The following is a 17,628-nucleotide window of genomic DNA, read 5'->3' on the forward strand; positions in this document are numbered from 1 at the left end:
AGAAGAAAAAGGAAAAAAAAATTAGGAATATTTTAAAATTAATATGCTAATCTCTTAGATTTCTCTGTAGTATTCTGGAGATTTACTACTTTAATACTTTACATCCCATACTAAATAGTGGATGATGATTAAAACTAAGCTCTAATGTTTCTCCGGACTTCAACTTCATTGCCGAAATACCGTGATTTGAAGGCTGTTTTTCCATTTAAAAGTATCATGCTATTCAAAACAATGTACTTTCCTGATTATTTGTTGCTTTATCTTTACAAATTCGTCCATTTTATTTCAGTGCTCACTTTAATAGCTTTAAATTATTGTAAGTTTCTTCAATAATATTCCATATTTTTCCCAATTTTACTATATTATGGAGGTATTTAGCTCTTTCCTTCTCCTTTTCCATGAGAGATCACTTAATATGTGCTATTTTTGTCTCTTTAAATAGCAAATATTGCCATCATTTATTTTATTTACAACTAGTTTAGCAGTGATCCCACTGGAAATCATGGGATCAATGTATATTTTATAGTGTGTAGAATCTATTGTTACAAATCTTATGTAACAGGTTCTTTGATATAAATAAGACTATTAAAAATATGGATCTGAGGCAATTAGTATTGTGCTTATGCGGGATGCAAGTCCACTGAAACCTCATTCTTTGGTTTCATCAGCATGTGCGGAAACCTTTGTGCTGGTTGTCATTGCAAAGGGGAGTTTTGGCCTGATGGAATAGACGTCTTCAATGGCGTTCTGCCTGCTTGCTCCAACAAAACACTTGGCTCCACGTTCCGTGTTGCCTGTGATTGCTCTGTAAAGCAATTAGCTAGCTAGCCTTGTTCTTAAAGCTATGCTGACATCAGCAACGATGGCGATGGCCAAAGACTTTTGGCATGAATCTCTTTAATGTAATGTCATCAAATAGAGCATCAGTAGTAGTTTCAGTACAGCCTGAAACACGGGGTGGTGTGGGCTGTTAGGGAAAGATCTGTATGTAGGTAAGAAGCATATCCACAACATTTAAATTAAACGGCACTCAATGACATAAAGCTGAAAAACCCCACAAGATTGTTTGAAGGTTCATTTAGAAAGACAGGTATCTACAGAGAAAAAGAATAGCAAATAGCAAAGGGGTCAGTTTATTTAGTGTGAAAAATCTGGGCAGAAGTATTCTGAATCTGATGAAGAGAATAGTTGGATGAAGTGTATTTTGCAGCCTGTTTTGGCAGTTCTTAGGCTTCAGACGTCACTTCAATAACTTCTTCACAGCAGAAAATGTGTTAATTAATCAAAGAAAGTAAACAGTGTTACTGCATACTTGGTTGTAGAGAAGCCAAGAATGCACTAGCTTCTCTTTTTCTGTGCTTAATTTACTTGCTTGATACAAAAGATTTAATTAAACTGACTGTAAGTTACAACAAATACTACATTCTTTAATTTTGTCTGATAATATCTTTGAATCTAAGAAGATCAGTGAGTTCCTTCCTTCATGCTCCTAAATCTAATGCCAGTGATTTGATGCAGGATGGGCCTGCTGACCTTGTATACAAAGAGCTGGTAAAGATACAAGGTAAATAACCTCGTGTGAAGGACGTTCAGCTTTGGAGTTATTTTACAGTGCTGAAATAGGGCTCATGACTGATCCTGAAATACCTGTTCTTTCAGATCTGCCATCAAATTTTAATAGAATCAATCTTAAGGTTTCCTTGACATTGTGAATGTGGGTGCTGCTGCTCTCCAGTGGTTCTGCCAAAGTGGTGAGCCACTGGTTTCTGTTAAAAACAAGGATAGAAACTGGGCGGGGGGGGGGGAAGTTGCAGACCACTATCTCAGATTGACTTCACTTCAAAGTAGTAGAAAATGAAGCTGCAAAATCCTATATTTGCAAAGGTTGTCCCATTGAGGATTGCAATGGAATGCTTTTTTATTTCCTCCAAATGCTATACATGGTTACCAATCTCATGCTTTAATGTTGGTAGGATCACCCTGGCCACTCAGGCTATAATGAGTCATCTCGGCTTTCCTAGCTCTTTCAGATTTGGTTTCTGAAGGCTAGAGTAACATTCACTTATTTTTGTGTTCATCTTGAGCTCTTTCTGCAAAATCACTGCTAAAGGGTCACTGTTGTTTGAAATTTTCTTTAAAGTGCACTTGTCATAAATAATCTAGCCTCACCGCTTCTCTGTGTTATCGCTCATTCTAGATGGTACAAAGGTTAGTTCTTATTTTATTGCTCTTAAAATCTTATTTTTACAAAATCTTATTTTTGCAGTATCCTCCTGTGGAAGTTGTGTTCTCTTTTCTGGTATTTCACTTTTCTTTACTGCATGGATATTGAATAGAAGTGTGCATTTACATTTCTAGGTTGATCTTGTCATTTCGTTAAGTCCTCTCAGGCTCAGGTTCTGGTAACAGCTCAGTAGCTAATTCCTTGTTGATCTTCACATCACTTAAATATTTTGAGATCCTTTATTGTTCTTCTCCCCTTTCTGAGCAATCTCCTCACTTTGTCAATTCTGACAGCCTTAAATAGTGCTGTTGTTGGGTTTGGGGTTTTTTTACAGCCTTTCAGTTTCAGTTCATAATTCTCTTAATCCTCCTCAGATTTCATGTTCTTATATATGTCATGTACCCTCTATTTTTCCTCAAGAACTCTTCTGACATTCTTAGTCATCCATATCAGTCTTATCCTTCTTTTATGCCTAGAATAGCCAATCTTTTTCATGCTCTCGCAATCCCTTGACCTCCCTCCCTTGCCCCAACTGCTGTTTTATTCATTATTTAGCGCTGGATGTAGCTGGATTGAAAGAAATACCAGATCTCATGGAAGTCAATGATATTGAAGTGTCTGCCTATTTAGGGGAAGCATTGATGTTTAGCTTCAGTGGTTCTGAGTCAGCCTTTGCCCCAGGCCGCGGCTGCATTGCTGGCTCATTGGAACAGCAGAGAAGGTGGTGCTTGGTGATGCAACAGGCGCAGACTGAAGAGACGCAGATTTCGCTTGCCAAAAGGTAAAACTGTGTGTAAGCAGGATGCCTAAGCAGAGGCAAAAAAACCCCTTAAACTGCAGCGTTTGTCAGATAATGGGCTGAATTTCTACAAAGCCAGAAAAGGTCCTTTGGTAGAGTATACCAGCTAATGCACTATGCATGGCATCTGGTTTTACAGTGGGCACCTGTGCATCAGAGGTAACAACAAATCCATTTTCTATACACATGCTCCAACTCCAAACCTTCATATTTTAGTATAATTTCAGTAGTGTTTCTGATGAAGTTATAACATCGAAATATTGTATCTGAAAACAGGATTGGAATTGAAGGATAAAGAAAAAAGAATATTTCGCATGGGTTTACAGTGAAGACCAACTATTTGACAAAAATCCAATCTACTGAAGAAGCATTCCTGTCCGTTTTTATGTGGCTTGGTTCCCCATGCTGTCTAAGTAGTTTAACAGCTTATTATTTTTAAAAATAGGGTCACAACAACCCCTTTTTGAAGTCCCTGTTACATTTGCTCTCTCCATAGCTCCAAAGCTGCACTTCCCAGCATCTCAGCACCAGCCTCACTGTCATCAATGAGGGGCATTGTAGTGCCCCATTATAACAAGCTACTCGCTAACTAGGGTGAGTCTTCATGTGTGGGCATATGTGTGCTGTGTGTACCTCGGTACCTGCCTGTAGGGCATTTCCAGGTGAGATCTGTTCAAGAATAAAGGCAGCAGGAAAGTCAGCATTAGCCTTCTTTTCTTGTGTCAGATACTAAAAGTAATAAAAGATCTGCAGTCTTTCTTTTTTTTTTCCTTGTTGTTGTCAAAACTGCCTGAAACATTTGAGCTCTTTTTTCTCCTTTCCACTCTGAAAGAAAACATTCGACTATTATACAATTTGTTCTTCAATTAGAACTGCTCTGTAGAGGAATGCTACTGATGGAAAGGAGTACTTTGCAGATGTCGTTACGTTCTGGCAATCCAGAACTACATCTAGGGGCTAGTCTAATATCTGACATGCACTAATTTACCTTGGAGAGTCTTCAAGTATATACCTGACAGCAAGATGCTATGAACCTGTATCATTAGCCAGGGATTTCTTTGGCAAAGGTCACAGTCATTTGTATTTCCACTGAGAACACCAAGTACTGAGGGCTAGAGGAGTTCTGAGGTTCCTCTGAGACATCAGAACTTCAAAACCAATGGTGGTTGACACAAAGTCTTTGCTAGGATTTTAAAAATAATTGTGCTTGTTTCTTTTGACTTTGTTTAAGCCTTGAATTTTTTATCAAAATTGTGCTGGGATTTATGAGAGACTGTGTAACATGCAAAGTACAGCTGTAACATGCCCACATTGTGTGACTCTAGAATAGGATTTTGTATGTGTAGGGCACTCAAATGTGTTTTACATTGCTAAGTACCTATATTAGCTCTCAGGGGACATAGTAAAAATCATTTCTCTCTCATCAAGTGTTATTTTACACACTGTATAGTACACAAAGTAGGTCAAAATGTGCTACAGCTAAACAGAGCCCTTAAACCTAAATCAACTTAATCTGAATTGAACTCCTAAGTGAAATTCACCATTTGGTTTGTTTACAATTTTCTAAATTCAGTATGATACAAGAGGAAGCAATCTGTATCTTTAGAGAATTAAAATATACCTATAAATGAGCTCAATCACTGGCCTTTGTACAGAACAGAAGAAAAAAAAGGCCATATACTAAATCGGCTAGAAGCTGAAAATAAATTTTGAGATTGTACTCTATGTTGTTGTCTTTTTTTTTTTTTTAGCTGTGTATTTATGTGAAACAGTAAACACAGATTATGCCTTAGTAATTTTTATGGCTTCGGCATCTGTCCCTTTGCTTTTATTCACATATTTTCATAGCCATAATCTCTAGTTTCTTATTTGATGATGCAAACCTTTCAGATGCAGAAATGGATAAAAATCTTGCCGAGTCTAGTGAGAGTCATTTTCAGAAATAATCCTTTTATTTGACAGGAAATAAAGACCCCAGGCAAATGAAAACAAAAGCAAAAAAAGCATGCATATTAAATGACTGATGATATTAGTGGCCCATGTTTTCATAGCTGGGTTTCTGCATGAAGGACTGCTTGGAGAATTGCTCTACAACAGCAAACTGGAAAAGCCCCCAGACATAATCCACCTGGGTCTAAGTTCTATTTTGCATGCATAATAGAGCTTTATTGTGTTTGAAATTGCAGAGCATGTTGACAGGTCTGCCAGCTATCTCAGGCAGATACCCATAATGGGAAACACCCCCTTCCTCAGGAAATGGCACCCTACTTTAAGATACCAGTTCCACGGCCAGTGAAAGGAGCTTCACACATAAGTTCAAAGCTGTAAGTGAACTGCATTAACAAACCAACTGTGTGAGGCAGGTGACTAAAATATTGAGATTTGGCTGCACTCGCTGATTTTCAATTAGTTCCAAGGGCATGCAGAAGAAAGCAAAGGTGTGACAGAATTTGTTAGTTGTTTCAGAAATATTAATATGATGCAAAACTGGAATATTTCCATTAAACTAAACACATCACGGCACATCTTCATTTGACATGCTTGGGCAGTAGTGTCTCTAAGTAACAAACTGTACCCCACAAACACCTTTTGATAATTGCACCTGCTAGTTGAAAAACATCAAGGGAGAGTCCATAGTGTCCTAAAGGAATTTTGTTATTTGCAGCTACTCTGTCACTGACTGAAAGCTCTTCTTTTGCCTTGTCTACTACTAGCATGATTCCTCAGCGCTTTTCTGCAGGGATTTGGTTCCCTAGTCTATTAATCTGGTCTTTGTGTTGTCAAGAGCTACGCAGTGAAGTCTTATGCTATGAAAGGATAGTTACTTTGCTTCCTTATTTATGCTTTTTTCCTTTCAAATGCTTTGAACTCCAGTGAAAGCACAGTTGTCAGAGGCTTGACCTAACATGGCTCCATGTTTCGTTGAATGTCACCATAAAGCCAGGAAGAAAAATTTTTGGTAGGGTGTCAATTTTGTTATTCTACAGCATTTACTGAGGTACGGGAAGGAATTTTTGAGTAATATGCAACTCATGGATGTGTTTAGATACCCATAAAAACAAAGACTGAACATACATATGATATGTTCAAGTTAAAGCCAAAGATGGGATCTATATGTGACAGTCTCTGTTCCACCTAGTGAGGCACTTAAAAAATGATTGCCATATCATCTAACGTTGAGATTATACCACACTTTCTAAAATCTTTAATAGCTGTAATCCTTTGCTTCTGTGAGTAATGCAGCTCATTGCATCTACTTGTAAGAATGTCAAATTCTGAAGAAAAAAAGCCCTTAAAAGCTTGCTCCAGATCTGAAAATCTAGACTTGTGTTTTACTTCAGTAGCATTTCATACTTTTTCCCCATCCTCTAATGCAATTACTGCAACTCCTCCTCCACTCTATAGGCCTGTGATTTTCTTGTTATTTGTGGATCCAGTTTCAGTGTGGGGTGTGAACACCAACAAAGACATGACTACATTTTCTCCAGTAGGTACCAATTAGCACAGATAGAAGTTTTTCTTCTTTTTATACAAATATTTACCACCAGTTTCTTGCTGTAAGTGTAGGCTGTCTCACACGCTATGTAGTGCGTATTCCTGTAAAAGGAAGGATGGATCATGTGAAACTGTGTCATGATGCAGACCCAGAATGAAGTAGAACATCTCTTGACCTTGGTGTGCTCAGTTGTGCAGCTGTAGTCTTCTTCAAGAGCTGCTTTTGACAAGGAGTATCTCTCAAAGTAATTTAAAAAATCTATTTGGGAAAGATTCTGCAGTGAAATTTGCTAAATTTGTGTTTTCTGTATCTGGAAAGAGACAAACATTTTTTGAACCCTAGGTAATGTGTTGTGTTTAGCAACTGGAGAAGAGAGAGGTAAACCTGAGAACTGGATTTCACTCTGTACTCCACTGAATGTTAAAAACTATGAACTTTTACTTATTCCTAAATCTTCCTAAGCGTCAGTTTCCTAATATTTCTTACAGAGCTGATGAATTTCACTTGCTCTGGCAAAAATACTTCCAGACATCACAGCAGAAAAAAGTTGGTTTAAAAGCACAAAGCAAGTTTACATTTGAAAGGAGACATCTGTGCTTTCACAGGAGAAATCAAAGGGCTTGGTGGGCAGGGAGAGGGCTCTTGCCCGAAAGCGTGTTTCCATTTAGGCTGGGCTCCTCTGCGGAGCAGAGCTTGGGCAGCGCCTGGGGCAGCTCCCACGGCCGGAATTCCCACTCACCACCGTGGACCCGGCCGCCCTGTCTCCCGCTGCCTCCCACAGCACCTGCGGAGGGCTGGTGCTGCCCGGCTGTTGTCTCCTGCAGTCGCCGTGGGAGAGCCCACACACAAACGCGTTTGCTTCTGTCTAAAATCTGTGCAGTTTTTAGTAGCCTCCCAGCCTCCGGTGTGGGGTTTTGAAACTCCACCACGAGCCAACATGAGAATATCTCGCAGAAGCTGGAGTGTGGCTTGTATTTATAAAAGTTATTTGTTTGCATGAGACACATGTGCTGATACTGTGAGTCATCCATCCATTTTACTGTGACATTTTCAAGCACAATTATGTGTAGTGGAATTTTTTTGGTAGCTGGCTATGTTGCCCATCTGTGAAATCATCATTCTACTGAGCACTAAAAATAAAGATGAAACTCTTCAGAGAAAATTTTGAATCTACTTAAATGACAGTTTGAAATGTGTTCCTGCAGTCAACAGTTTAAATATTTTCCACCCTAAATACGCATATTCTAAATTTAAGGTGATGTAGTCCTGCTGTCACCACTTCAGTTCACCTTGCTAGCACAGTGATATAGTTGGAAATAATTTCTGGCTAGGAACCCAGTCTGGTGCCCACCAAAGCCAGTTTGCTTGGGCCTCAAATGACTAGGAGTGGCATAGGAACAGAAGAGTTCTGGAGGATGGATAACACACAGGGTGAAAAATATTCATCAGTAACAGGGGATCACTGGATAAAAATGTGAAAACAATCCATGACTGTCAATCAGAGGGAAACAGGGAATGGATGAAGAAGACGACTACTAGGAAATGAAGATTTAATATAAAGAATAATAGAATATCAGTAACTTCTAAGTGGCTGTCAAATAATCAAAGCAAGTTAGTGAAAAGACATGGTAAACACTGGAAATAGTGAAGAACTATAGCTAGGAGAGGGAACTGCTGAAAGAATATAAACTGTGTTGCTGAGTAATAGCATCCTAATTGAAGCCACACAAAGCCAAAGAAGCTAATTAGTCAGGAAAACACATTTCATTACATTCTTAGTAATTTGTTTTGAAAAAATCCAACTGGATTTTAAATTTAACAGATTTTCAGTATGCTCAGAGCAGATTACACTGTTTATACTTGCATATAGAGAAAATGAAAAATGTAGTTTCAGTGACATATACAAGAAAACGTTTAATTCCAAATCATGTTTGCAGTTGTCCCTTACTATCTGGGTACCATTATATGAAGTCCTGCTGAGACGATGGAAAAAATAAATTAGGACTTTTTTTGAGTTGGGGAGCATTACTGGAGACCATCACCCATTTCTTTAATCCACAGGCAATCTGAGACAAACTTGAAGCTGTAGCTCAGCCAAACAAATGAGAAGAGCATTGTCTGCACACCCTGCTGCCTTCCCTCCTCTCCCCCCTTCTCCCTCCCTCCATGTTTCTGTACAAGTTTTCATGAGATTTTTTTTTCACAAAATGTACAGCTAGATCTCCAGGTAGACTGAAGCAGTGTTACTGACTTCATTTACATTGAGCTTTCAAAAATCTGTGGTTTTGGTGAGCTTCTATGCAAATGATTACATGGTAAGACCTCAGTGTGGTAGGTTTCTGGCATTTGAATGTTTTTGTCAAATACTAATTAGGAGAGAAGAAAATAAAAATTATGCTTAGTATTAGGTTACTCCGCTCATGCAAATTAATAAAGAAAACAACTATGTAAAAACATAAAAGACTATTGTTGCATAGGGCAAATAAAATTCAGAGTTATATCCTCTTGGAAGTTTTTTTACCTATTAAATCTCGAGTATGGATAAGGTCAATATCATAGACAATTAAGCCTCCCTCTCATCATCTTCATTCTATAGCGGATTAATGTATTTTAAAATCCATTTATGCACATTTTTATCTATTTTTTAGATCCCAGTTAATGGGTTTTCAGAAGTATGCACTTTTTATAGTTTTCCCTATAAACTCCATTCATAATAACAAAGTGCTATTATAAGTTCTTTAGAGAGTCACCATTGTACTGACATCAGAAAGATGATATTCACCGATTGGACATAAACAATATGCTAACATATTTAAACTTCATCATGGTCTTTTTTAGATAAAAATTCAAACATCAAACTCAAATTGTAGCTCTGCCATACTGCAGACAAGAACAATGAAAAGAGAAGTCTTTAGGGAAAAAGAAAAAAAGGGTGCACTTGAAAATATATGCAAAGTGAAAAGGAAATACATAACATGGATGAGAATGAATCCTTGTTTGCAACATAGCCATCTTTCATTAAAATATTCCTCCCATGTATAAGATAGTAATAATTTAGTATATATTAGCATACTAATAACTTCAGACGGACTATTAGAATTAATAATGGATTAACCCGCATGGGTGAGAATCCCTGCCTCGTTAAGGACCAGGCTAGTTCTGTTGCTTCCCATTTTTTTATAAAATTACGTATTTGTTACGTAAGTTCCTCCCACATGCATTGCAATTGGATTTACTCTTTCTTCCGGCACTGAACCTCTGCACAGTTTGCTGTGTGCCGCTCCACAAGTTCAGAGTGGCTGAAGTTTTGGTTAATTAGGTTTATCCTTCTGCACAACACTCCTCAATTCTTAGTGGGCTTCTGCTCCTATGATGTCCATAAGAGGCTGCTTCTTTGGCCGGCTCTTTCCCTTGCAGAGAATAAATCCCTGACAAGCAGTAAATGTTATTGAGGGGGTAATTATAGTAATTTAGTTGCAAATCTTCAATAAACATAATATCAAATGTATTTGTTCACTGCTCTACGATTCTTTAACATATAAAAGAAGCACACTGAGTGTATGAAGTACACAGAGTCTATGACAGATGAGGACATGCGTATTTCTTCTTTTTCTGAACAATGGTTGCTTCTGTTCAAAATGGAAACTTGTTGTGATAGCTGGTAGACATTCTAAAACATGCACATAATGCTGGCTGTTTCATCCAGGGATGAGTAACTAATATCAAAGTGAAATAAAAGTGAAGCAATCTTAGTGAAATAATTAGACACAAGTTTCTAGAAGAAGATGGGAAAACAGCTGTTTAGAGAAGTGTTGATGGCTTCAGTAATTAGCACTTTTGTGACTAAACAGTATCAATGTTCTTGAATACTTTATCAAGACTTTCTTTCTTGTATTTCTTTTTAAAATAAAATTTTGATTTTGCAAATATACTAGATAATTTGTTCTAGCAATAAAGGGACAGTTAGCTTTTGAAATATGAAAAAATATATGCGTACAGTTTTGGACCAACTGAAAAAAAATTTCCCTGTTTCACGATTTTATTGGGAGGTTTATGAAGTTTGGTTTTGAGGAGCATTTGGTAGTTGCCAGTACATATTGCTATGACCTGTTATAAGGACTGAGGGTTAGAAAATAGGCATTGGTAATGCCAGAATCCAGAAATTCCATTAAAACATTTGCAAGGGAGGCAGCCCTTCACTATAGGATGCTTTTTGCTGATGTCAGATCCAGGCCTTATTAGTTATTAATTTCTCAATAGCGTCTCAGTGTTTAACTTTGTAAGTCTCATTTAAAAAATGATTTCGATACCGGAGTCTAGGTTTATAAAGGTACTAAGTGCCTAAGCAGGTTAGGCACTCACTCCTGCTAAGTACATTAGGTGCCTCCTTCCAGTGCCTGCTGTGGTTGTTAGGCAACTAGTCTTGATTTAGACATTTTTGAAAATGCACCAAAGATTTTTGACACCTAAATATCTGACTGTTGAGAAAAGAAGTCCTAGTGGTGACTTTCATGGACATTGAAGACAAGTACCGAAGTCTCAGGGTTGGCTTGCAGTCAGAAGGGCGCCATTTCAACAGGTTAATGAGGTAAGGGGAGAGCTCAAAGTTGGGCTGAGTTTCTGGGTTTTCCCTAGAGGTGAAAGCGGAGGAGGAGCGCGTCCCCCGCGGGGCTGGCGCGGGCAAGGGCGGACGGGGACGGCTGTCCCGGCTCGGTATGGCCTGAGTTGTCAATAGCGATGGTCGCGGAGTGCGTGGAGGGGGAGAGGCTAAAGTCGCTCAGGTCTCGGTGGTGTCCCGGGCGTTACACCGGCACCTGCCGTGTGGGGCAGCGAGTCGGACGGGACGGGGCCGAGGACGGGCGGGGTACGCGGGGCGCTGCGCGGCCCCGGGCGGCCGGACGGAACGGGGCCTCGGCCGGAACGCGGCGACCGTGCGGCAGGACGGGTGGCGGCGGCGGGGGCAGCCCGTGGGAGCTGCTGCGCGGCGGCGAAGGGGTTAAAGCGGCGGCGGCAGCAGCTCTATTTGCGGCTGCCGGAGCTCCAGGCGATTAGAGAGCGGCTCCGCGCCCCCGCCCGGCGCGGCCGCGGGAGCGCGGCAGCAGCAGGTGGCGGTGGCAGCGGCGGCAGCGAGGGAGTTAACCCCTTGGCAGCGGCAAGCAGGAGGAGGGGGACTGAGGAGCAGGAGGCAGCAGCAGGAGGAGGGGGACTGAGGAGGAGCAGGCAGCAGGAGGAGGGGGATTGAGGAGCAGGCAGCAGCAGCAGGAGGGGGACTGAGGAGCAGGCGGCAGCAGCAGCAGCCGGGTTGCTAGGGATGGAGAGATCCCGTGTCACCCGGATGTGAGTGTCATGTTGGCCCAAACTCTGAGGGATTTGGCAGCGGTGAAGCATCAGCAGGAGGAGGAGCAGCAGCAGCCCCTCGCACGTCGCTAGTCACTACCATGGGGGTCGGATAGCGGGGAGCGCAGGGGGCAGCGCACACCTGGCTTGGGGTGGGGGAAGTCTCTGCCCTTTTTTTTTTTTTTTTTTTTTTTTTTCCGTTTTCCTCTCGCACACTGGAGAAAGTGAGAAAAATGCACCAGCAGCAGCAGCAGCCGGAGCGGCACCCAGAAGGTAAGAGCCGGAGTGCCCACCAAGGGCAGCGGCGTGCCCGGGATTGAGAGGACGGGAGAGCGGCGGAGGATTTATGAGGGATTTGGGAGTCGGGGATTGGGGGGATTAGGGAAGGGGTTGAGGATAGGGTGTTTTTGGGATGGGGAAAGGATGAGCGGTTGGGTTCGAGGAGGGAATGGGAAGGGCAGAGGAAGAGGTGAAGGCGAGATAAGGTGCTGCCCTCGGCATGTGACCAACATGGGAGCGGGTTTATGCCTGTCTGTCTTTTGCCCCGAGGCCATTAATACCAGCTGGCTGCGCTGGGGGAGGACACGGCTTGGTCTGTGTTTCCCTCTTATTGGTGTAATTGTGGATAAACCTGCCTGGAGATGCGGCTCCCCCGTGGCTTCCCCGCGCCGGGGCGGGAGGGCAGCGAGGGGTTAGGGCCGGGCGGGGGTGCGATGTGCTCGGCCCCCTGCCCTGCCGGGGCGCCTCAGCGTTAATCCCCCGCGGCGGCCGCTTCCATATCCCCCAGTGTTGTTTATAAATGATTCCTGCCTCCTCAAATTAGCAGTAAGTTTGTGGTGCTCCCCCGGGGAACGCAGGCACCCGGGCTTTGTTTCCAAGTATCGATTTTAAAAGACGATGGGTAGATAGGTAGATAGGTGGGTGGTTTATTTGCGCCCAGCTACGTTTCATAGCATCCCAAAGGGCAGGCGGATGGCGGGCGAGATGGCTGTGCTGTTGTTTTTTTATCTGGGGGAAAAAAGCGGGGGGGGGGGAGCAGGGATGCTCTGGAAAAATGTTGGAGATAAAATTCCCACCTTTGCCCCGGTGTCACCCGTCCCGAGGCGGCCCTGCCCCCGCGGCTCCCGGCCGTGGGTGCGCCGCCCGCTGCCCAGCGCCGGGGCCGTGTCCCCCCCGCCGCCATCCCGGGGAGCCATCTTAGGGCTCCCGCCGCCCCGCGCCCCCGGCGCGCGCTGCCGCCCCCCGCGCAAGCAGGGGCGCGAGAGGAGCGGGAAGCGGCGCCCGGGCTCGTGCGCACCCACGCGCGGTCGCGGCTCTCGCGTCTTTCTCGTTCCCCCCGTGTGGCAGAGCGGGGGCTGCTGCTTGTGCTTCTCCCCCGCTCGACAAGCAGCGATCGCCGGGGAGCGGTTTTCCTCTCCTGCCTCGGTAGATCCGTTTCGCAGTCATCCCGCCCGCCAGCCCGAATTCTCGGCACGTATATTGTGTATATTGTGTATATTGTGTATATTGTGTATATTGTGTATATTGTGTATATTGTGTCTTTCCTGCAATTTTTTTTAATCCCCCCACCCAGGCATCTTCAAGTTTGGAATCTCGCTCAGGAGTCTCTCCTTCCTACAGGTGCATGTAGGAGTAGACTCTGTTGCTCTAGTCAAAGAGCTCGCGAGGAGAGCTCCTTGCGGGGAGGTGGTGTTTTGCCGCCTTTGCTGTCATCTCGATAGAGGGGACTTTGTTATTATGTGGAAGGTGAAGTCTATTTTTTAAATCCTTGTGAAGAGGCAAAACCAAACCCCGTCCCTTTACAGTGGTTTCACGGTTGTAATTTCTAGTGTGAAAGATACCAGTACTTTACGAACATGTTTATCAGTAGACAATTATTTGAAAATGCAGAATAGGACAAGCTTTAACTTGCTTACAGGACTTATCTCACCCCCCCCTTGTTGGTTATTCTTAATTGAACAATGTGCAAGAATGTTAAACAGCTACAAAGTTCTATAGCAGAATTGATCTTGAGGAGTAGCTATTTTTTATTGGATAAACATGGTGACAGGAAAGCTGCCATCCAGTTAGGAGAAAATGCAGTTAAGTGGAAGATTCAAAATGTGAAGTGTTTGTGTCTTGATGTATGCATTAAACTGGAAGTTATCATACTGGTTCCTGAGCATTTTTTGCTGCTGTTCAGTCACATACATGTGCATACACTTTTGCTCTGTAGTAGATTGAGTGGAAGCACCCCACTGCCAAGAGGTTTTAAAATATCTGTCAGATATATTGTGACACACTTTAACATAAAACATTATAACCAAATACTTTTTTCTTTTGTCCCATAGAGGCGAACTATGCAAGTAGCACCAGAATTCCTCTCCCTGGTGACGGACCAGCTATTCAGTCAAACAGTTCAGCACCATCCAAGCAAACTGTTCTATCTTGGCAAGCTGCAATTGATGCTGCTAGACAAGCAAAGGCTGCCCAAAACATGAGTACCACCACAGCCCAGCCTGTAGGATCTCTGTCCCAAAGAAAACGCCAGCAATATGCCAAGAGCAAAAAACAGGGTAATACATCTAATAGTCGGCCACCCCGTGCCCTTTTCTGTTTATCCCTCAACAACCCCATACGAAGAGCCTGCATTAGTCTAGTAGAATGGAAGTATCCTTTGATACAGTTTCCTTTTTTACCGCCTGTTCCTTGTGTTTTCTGAATGTATCGAGGGGATTGTGTTACAGCAACTCTTGGAGCATCACAGCCTCAGTTCACCTGCACCTCTGGGTAACTGTCATTAATGTTGGTGGTAGTTTTGCTTAAATTGCTGTTAAAGATAGCCTCTTAATTTGTGTCATAATGACATAGAATATAATTTTACTGAAGTAACTCAAAGTCAAAAGAGCTTACAGTTGTTCCTTTTTTCTTAGGGTAGATGAGGGGAACGCATTCAGAATTTTTTGAAGTTACAAGTTTATGTTATATTCCAGCAAATCTTTGTAGTGCATTTGTTGCCCTTCCAAATAAGGTTGACTGGATAAGAGTGCATCAAGCAGGGTTAATTGGGAGATGACCTAAGATGTCAAATGTGTGTCTTCCATATTGCAATTTGGAGTGTTGCCATTAGGGAAAATGAGTCAGATGTAGAAATCTTTTTTAAAAAAATATTTTTCAAGTACTAAAGAAGGGAAGATTTTTAGTTAAGATAAGGACTGTAAATATATACAAGTGTCTGAAATATGTTAATATTTGGAATATTTACAACATAGATCTACTACCAAACATATTTGGAAGCATGTACGTGTGTAGATAAGCGATCAGATATACTGGCCTGGATTCATGGTGGCTTGTATGCTGGGCAGGATTGTTTTATCTTTAGTTCAGTGATTATGAATTACAAGTATGTGGGTTTCTTTGGCAGAACCGATAGCATGTTGATTTGGTATATTATTTAACTCTCAAGAAAAGGCTTGAAATAGAAAATAGTTTTTTGAGGTACGAAGAGAAAAATGTTTGCCTGTTAGCCATGGCAACATCCCTGTAATGGGAAACAGCTGTTCAAGAGAGTAGACTACTGAAGTAAAACTCATTTTGTTATTTTAAACAGAACAGCCAACCTGGCAATAGGAACTGTTACTCATTTATAGGGCTTGTTTTTTTTTAATTATTTGAACATAATTCAATTGCCAATTAAAGATAGTGAAACAGAATTTTCTTTAATTTAAACTGGTGAAAGTCCAACTAATTTAAGTAAATTGGCCTCTACTTGGCTAAGGTCAGTTAAATGAAATTACTATGGATCTAGAATGGAATAACTCAGGGCAGAGCTTGTTCCAGTAGCACTGCATCTTAAAACAAGGTTGTCAGTTTCTCACTGGTATGGTTACTCTTTTCAGTCTGGAGAATGTGTGTTGTAATTTTATTTTGTACACAACATAGCAGCTGTTTATGTTGATACACTTTGTGGATGTAAACTCAGTCCCTGAGGTGACAAACTTTTTATATGTCAACAAACAAAATTTAACAGGTCTTAAGGGGCATATGGGCTTTGTACAAGCTGCTGGTTTTTTTTTTGGGTTTTTTTTTTTTTTTTTTTTTTAGGAAAAGTATTATAAATGATAAAAATATGCTCTTGAGTATATTCAGTACTCTTCCTTCAGCCTTTTATGGGACTCTTATGGACATTTATCAGGAAGTTTTGCATTGACTTGAAGAAAGGGTGTCAAAAATCATAGTTAAATTCCAAAATACTCCCTTTCCCAACTTCCATGAATGGGTTTGTCTGGGTACCTCCATGTCTGTAGTTACAAGAAAATAATGGAATACTTTTGGGAAATGAAAATGTTAAAAATGTTTAAATGTTAAAATGAAGGATGAATTTTATAGGCATGAATTTCAAGAAATATTTTTCCTTCTGGAAGACAAAAGATATCTCCAGGTTTCAACTGCTGTTGTCCAGATATGTTATAGAAGGGTAGCTGCAATTCATGGTGGTGTTGGTGCGAAAGCCTCTCAGTGTGCATGGCTGCTCAGCCAGTAATGATATTCTGTTGCCCTGTCTGCTTACCTAAACTTTCATCTGTCCTGGTCAAAGCAAAACTGCTTGGGATTTCAGCTGCCAGGGACATGAAGAGGGGCTCAGAATTTTCCTGTGTTCCATGTGCAGCTTTGTAGCTCTCACACAGGAGAACAGTTGTGATTTGCTGGGAATCTTTCTCATATCCTGCTGTGAACTAGATCCCAAATAATTTTCCTCCTTTGGACAAACAAATTGCTGTTAATATTAATGAGACCTGTGTGAGGATATGAGGACAGAACAGCTTGATAAGTATTCCTTACCCATCATGATGACCCACGTATTGATTTAAGAGTGTATAATTATATTCATCTCTGGAATTTAAAGTGCTCTGTGGCAGCAAGAGTAATAATTTTCTCTTTTTTCAAAACGAAGAGGATGTTGAAAGATCATTGTGATGGAAAATAATACGGTACAGCAGTACAACTAAAGGTGATGAAGTGTTTGTCACAGTTATCAGTCAAAAGATTGCCTTAAAAGTAAGACCTGTTACAACCGTTGATGCTGAAAGGAGAATTGGACTTAAAAGTTTATAGATACTCATAATTCATGAATTCCTTAACGAGATTTTTCCAGACCATTTGACATATTTATACTACTGTCTATATTTGCCAATTGTGTGGCCTTAGCTGTTTACATCCCATTCCCAGAAGATGATTCTAATTCAACTAATCATAATTTGGTAAGTACTTTTCAGTCTTTTATATTTGCTTGCTATACTATTAACTTGATGGTCATGATTAACTGCTAGTATTTGAGCCTGTATTTTGTATAGATAATTTTAGTAAAAAACCCCTAATTGGTATATAGTGATGCTTCAAAATAAAATGTGTATATGGAATTGCTTTGCTTGTGCACCGCTCCCTCCCCCCCCCCCCCCCCAATTTTAATGTGTTCCCTTAGGTCATGCGTTAAAAATAAGATTTTTCAGCAGTGTCATTTTTTGGAGGGGAATGTACATTAATATTATGCTGCATCTATATGTATATTTGTGTGGTATAAAAACTTTAATTTGAATTTCTATTGCTTATATTAAGTATGTCTACTAGTTGTTATTGTGTTTCTGATACTTCAGTCCTTCTGAAGTTTTACTGCCTGTCCAGTATACTTGTCTGTTTATGATTTTTGGTGGTGTTATTTAGTTATTTTACTAAATATTTTAGTTTTTAATGAGAGCATGGTGGGAAATTTTACATTAATACATTTTAAAATGA

General features: G+C 41.1%; 1 protein-coding gene across 12 annotated transcripts in view; it reads left to right on the forward strand.

The window, feature by feature from the left end:
* Positions 1-12,066: 12,066 nt before the first annotated feature.
* Positions 12,067-17,628, forward strand: part of CACNA1D (calcium voltage-gated channel subunit alpha1 D) — a 176,501-nt gene continuing 170,939 nt past the window's right edge. For all 12 annotated transcript variants that reach the window (XM_082059732.1, XM_082059737.1, XM_082059738.1 and 9 more), the window contains exons 1-3: positions 12,067-12,129; positions 14,187-14,505; positions 16,991-17,096. In XM_082059732.1, coding sequence (XP_081915858.1) covers positions 12,090-12,129; positions 14,187-14,505; positions 16,991-17,096 — 465 coding nt within the window. In that variant the 5' untranslated portion in view covers positions 12,067-12,089. The remainder of the gene's footprint in view (positions 12,130-14,186; positions 14,506-16,990; positions 17,097-17,628) is intronic.

The sequence above is a fragment of the Streptopelia decaocto genome, assembly GCF_964273445.1.
Source record: "Streptopelia decaocto genome assembly, chromosome: 8".
Classification (NCBI taxonomy): Eukaryota; Metazoa; Chordata; class Aves; order Columbiformes; family Columbidae; genus Streptopelia; species Streptopelia decaocto.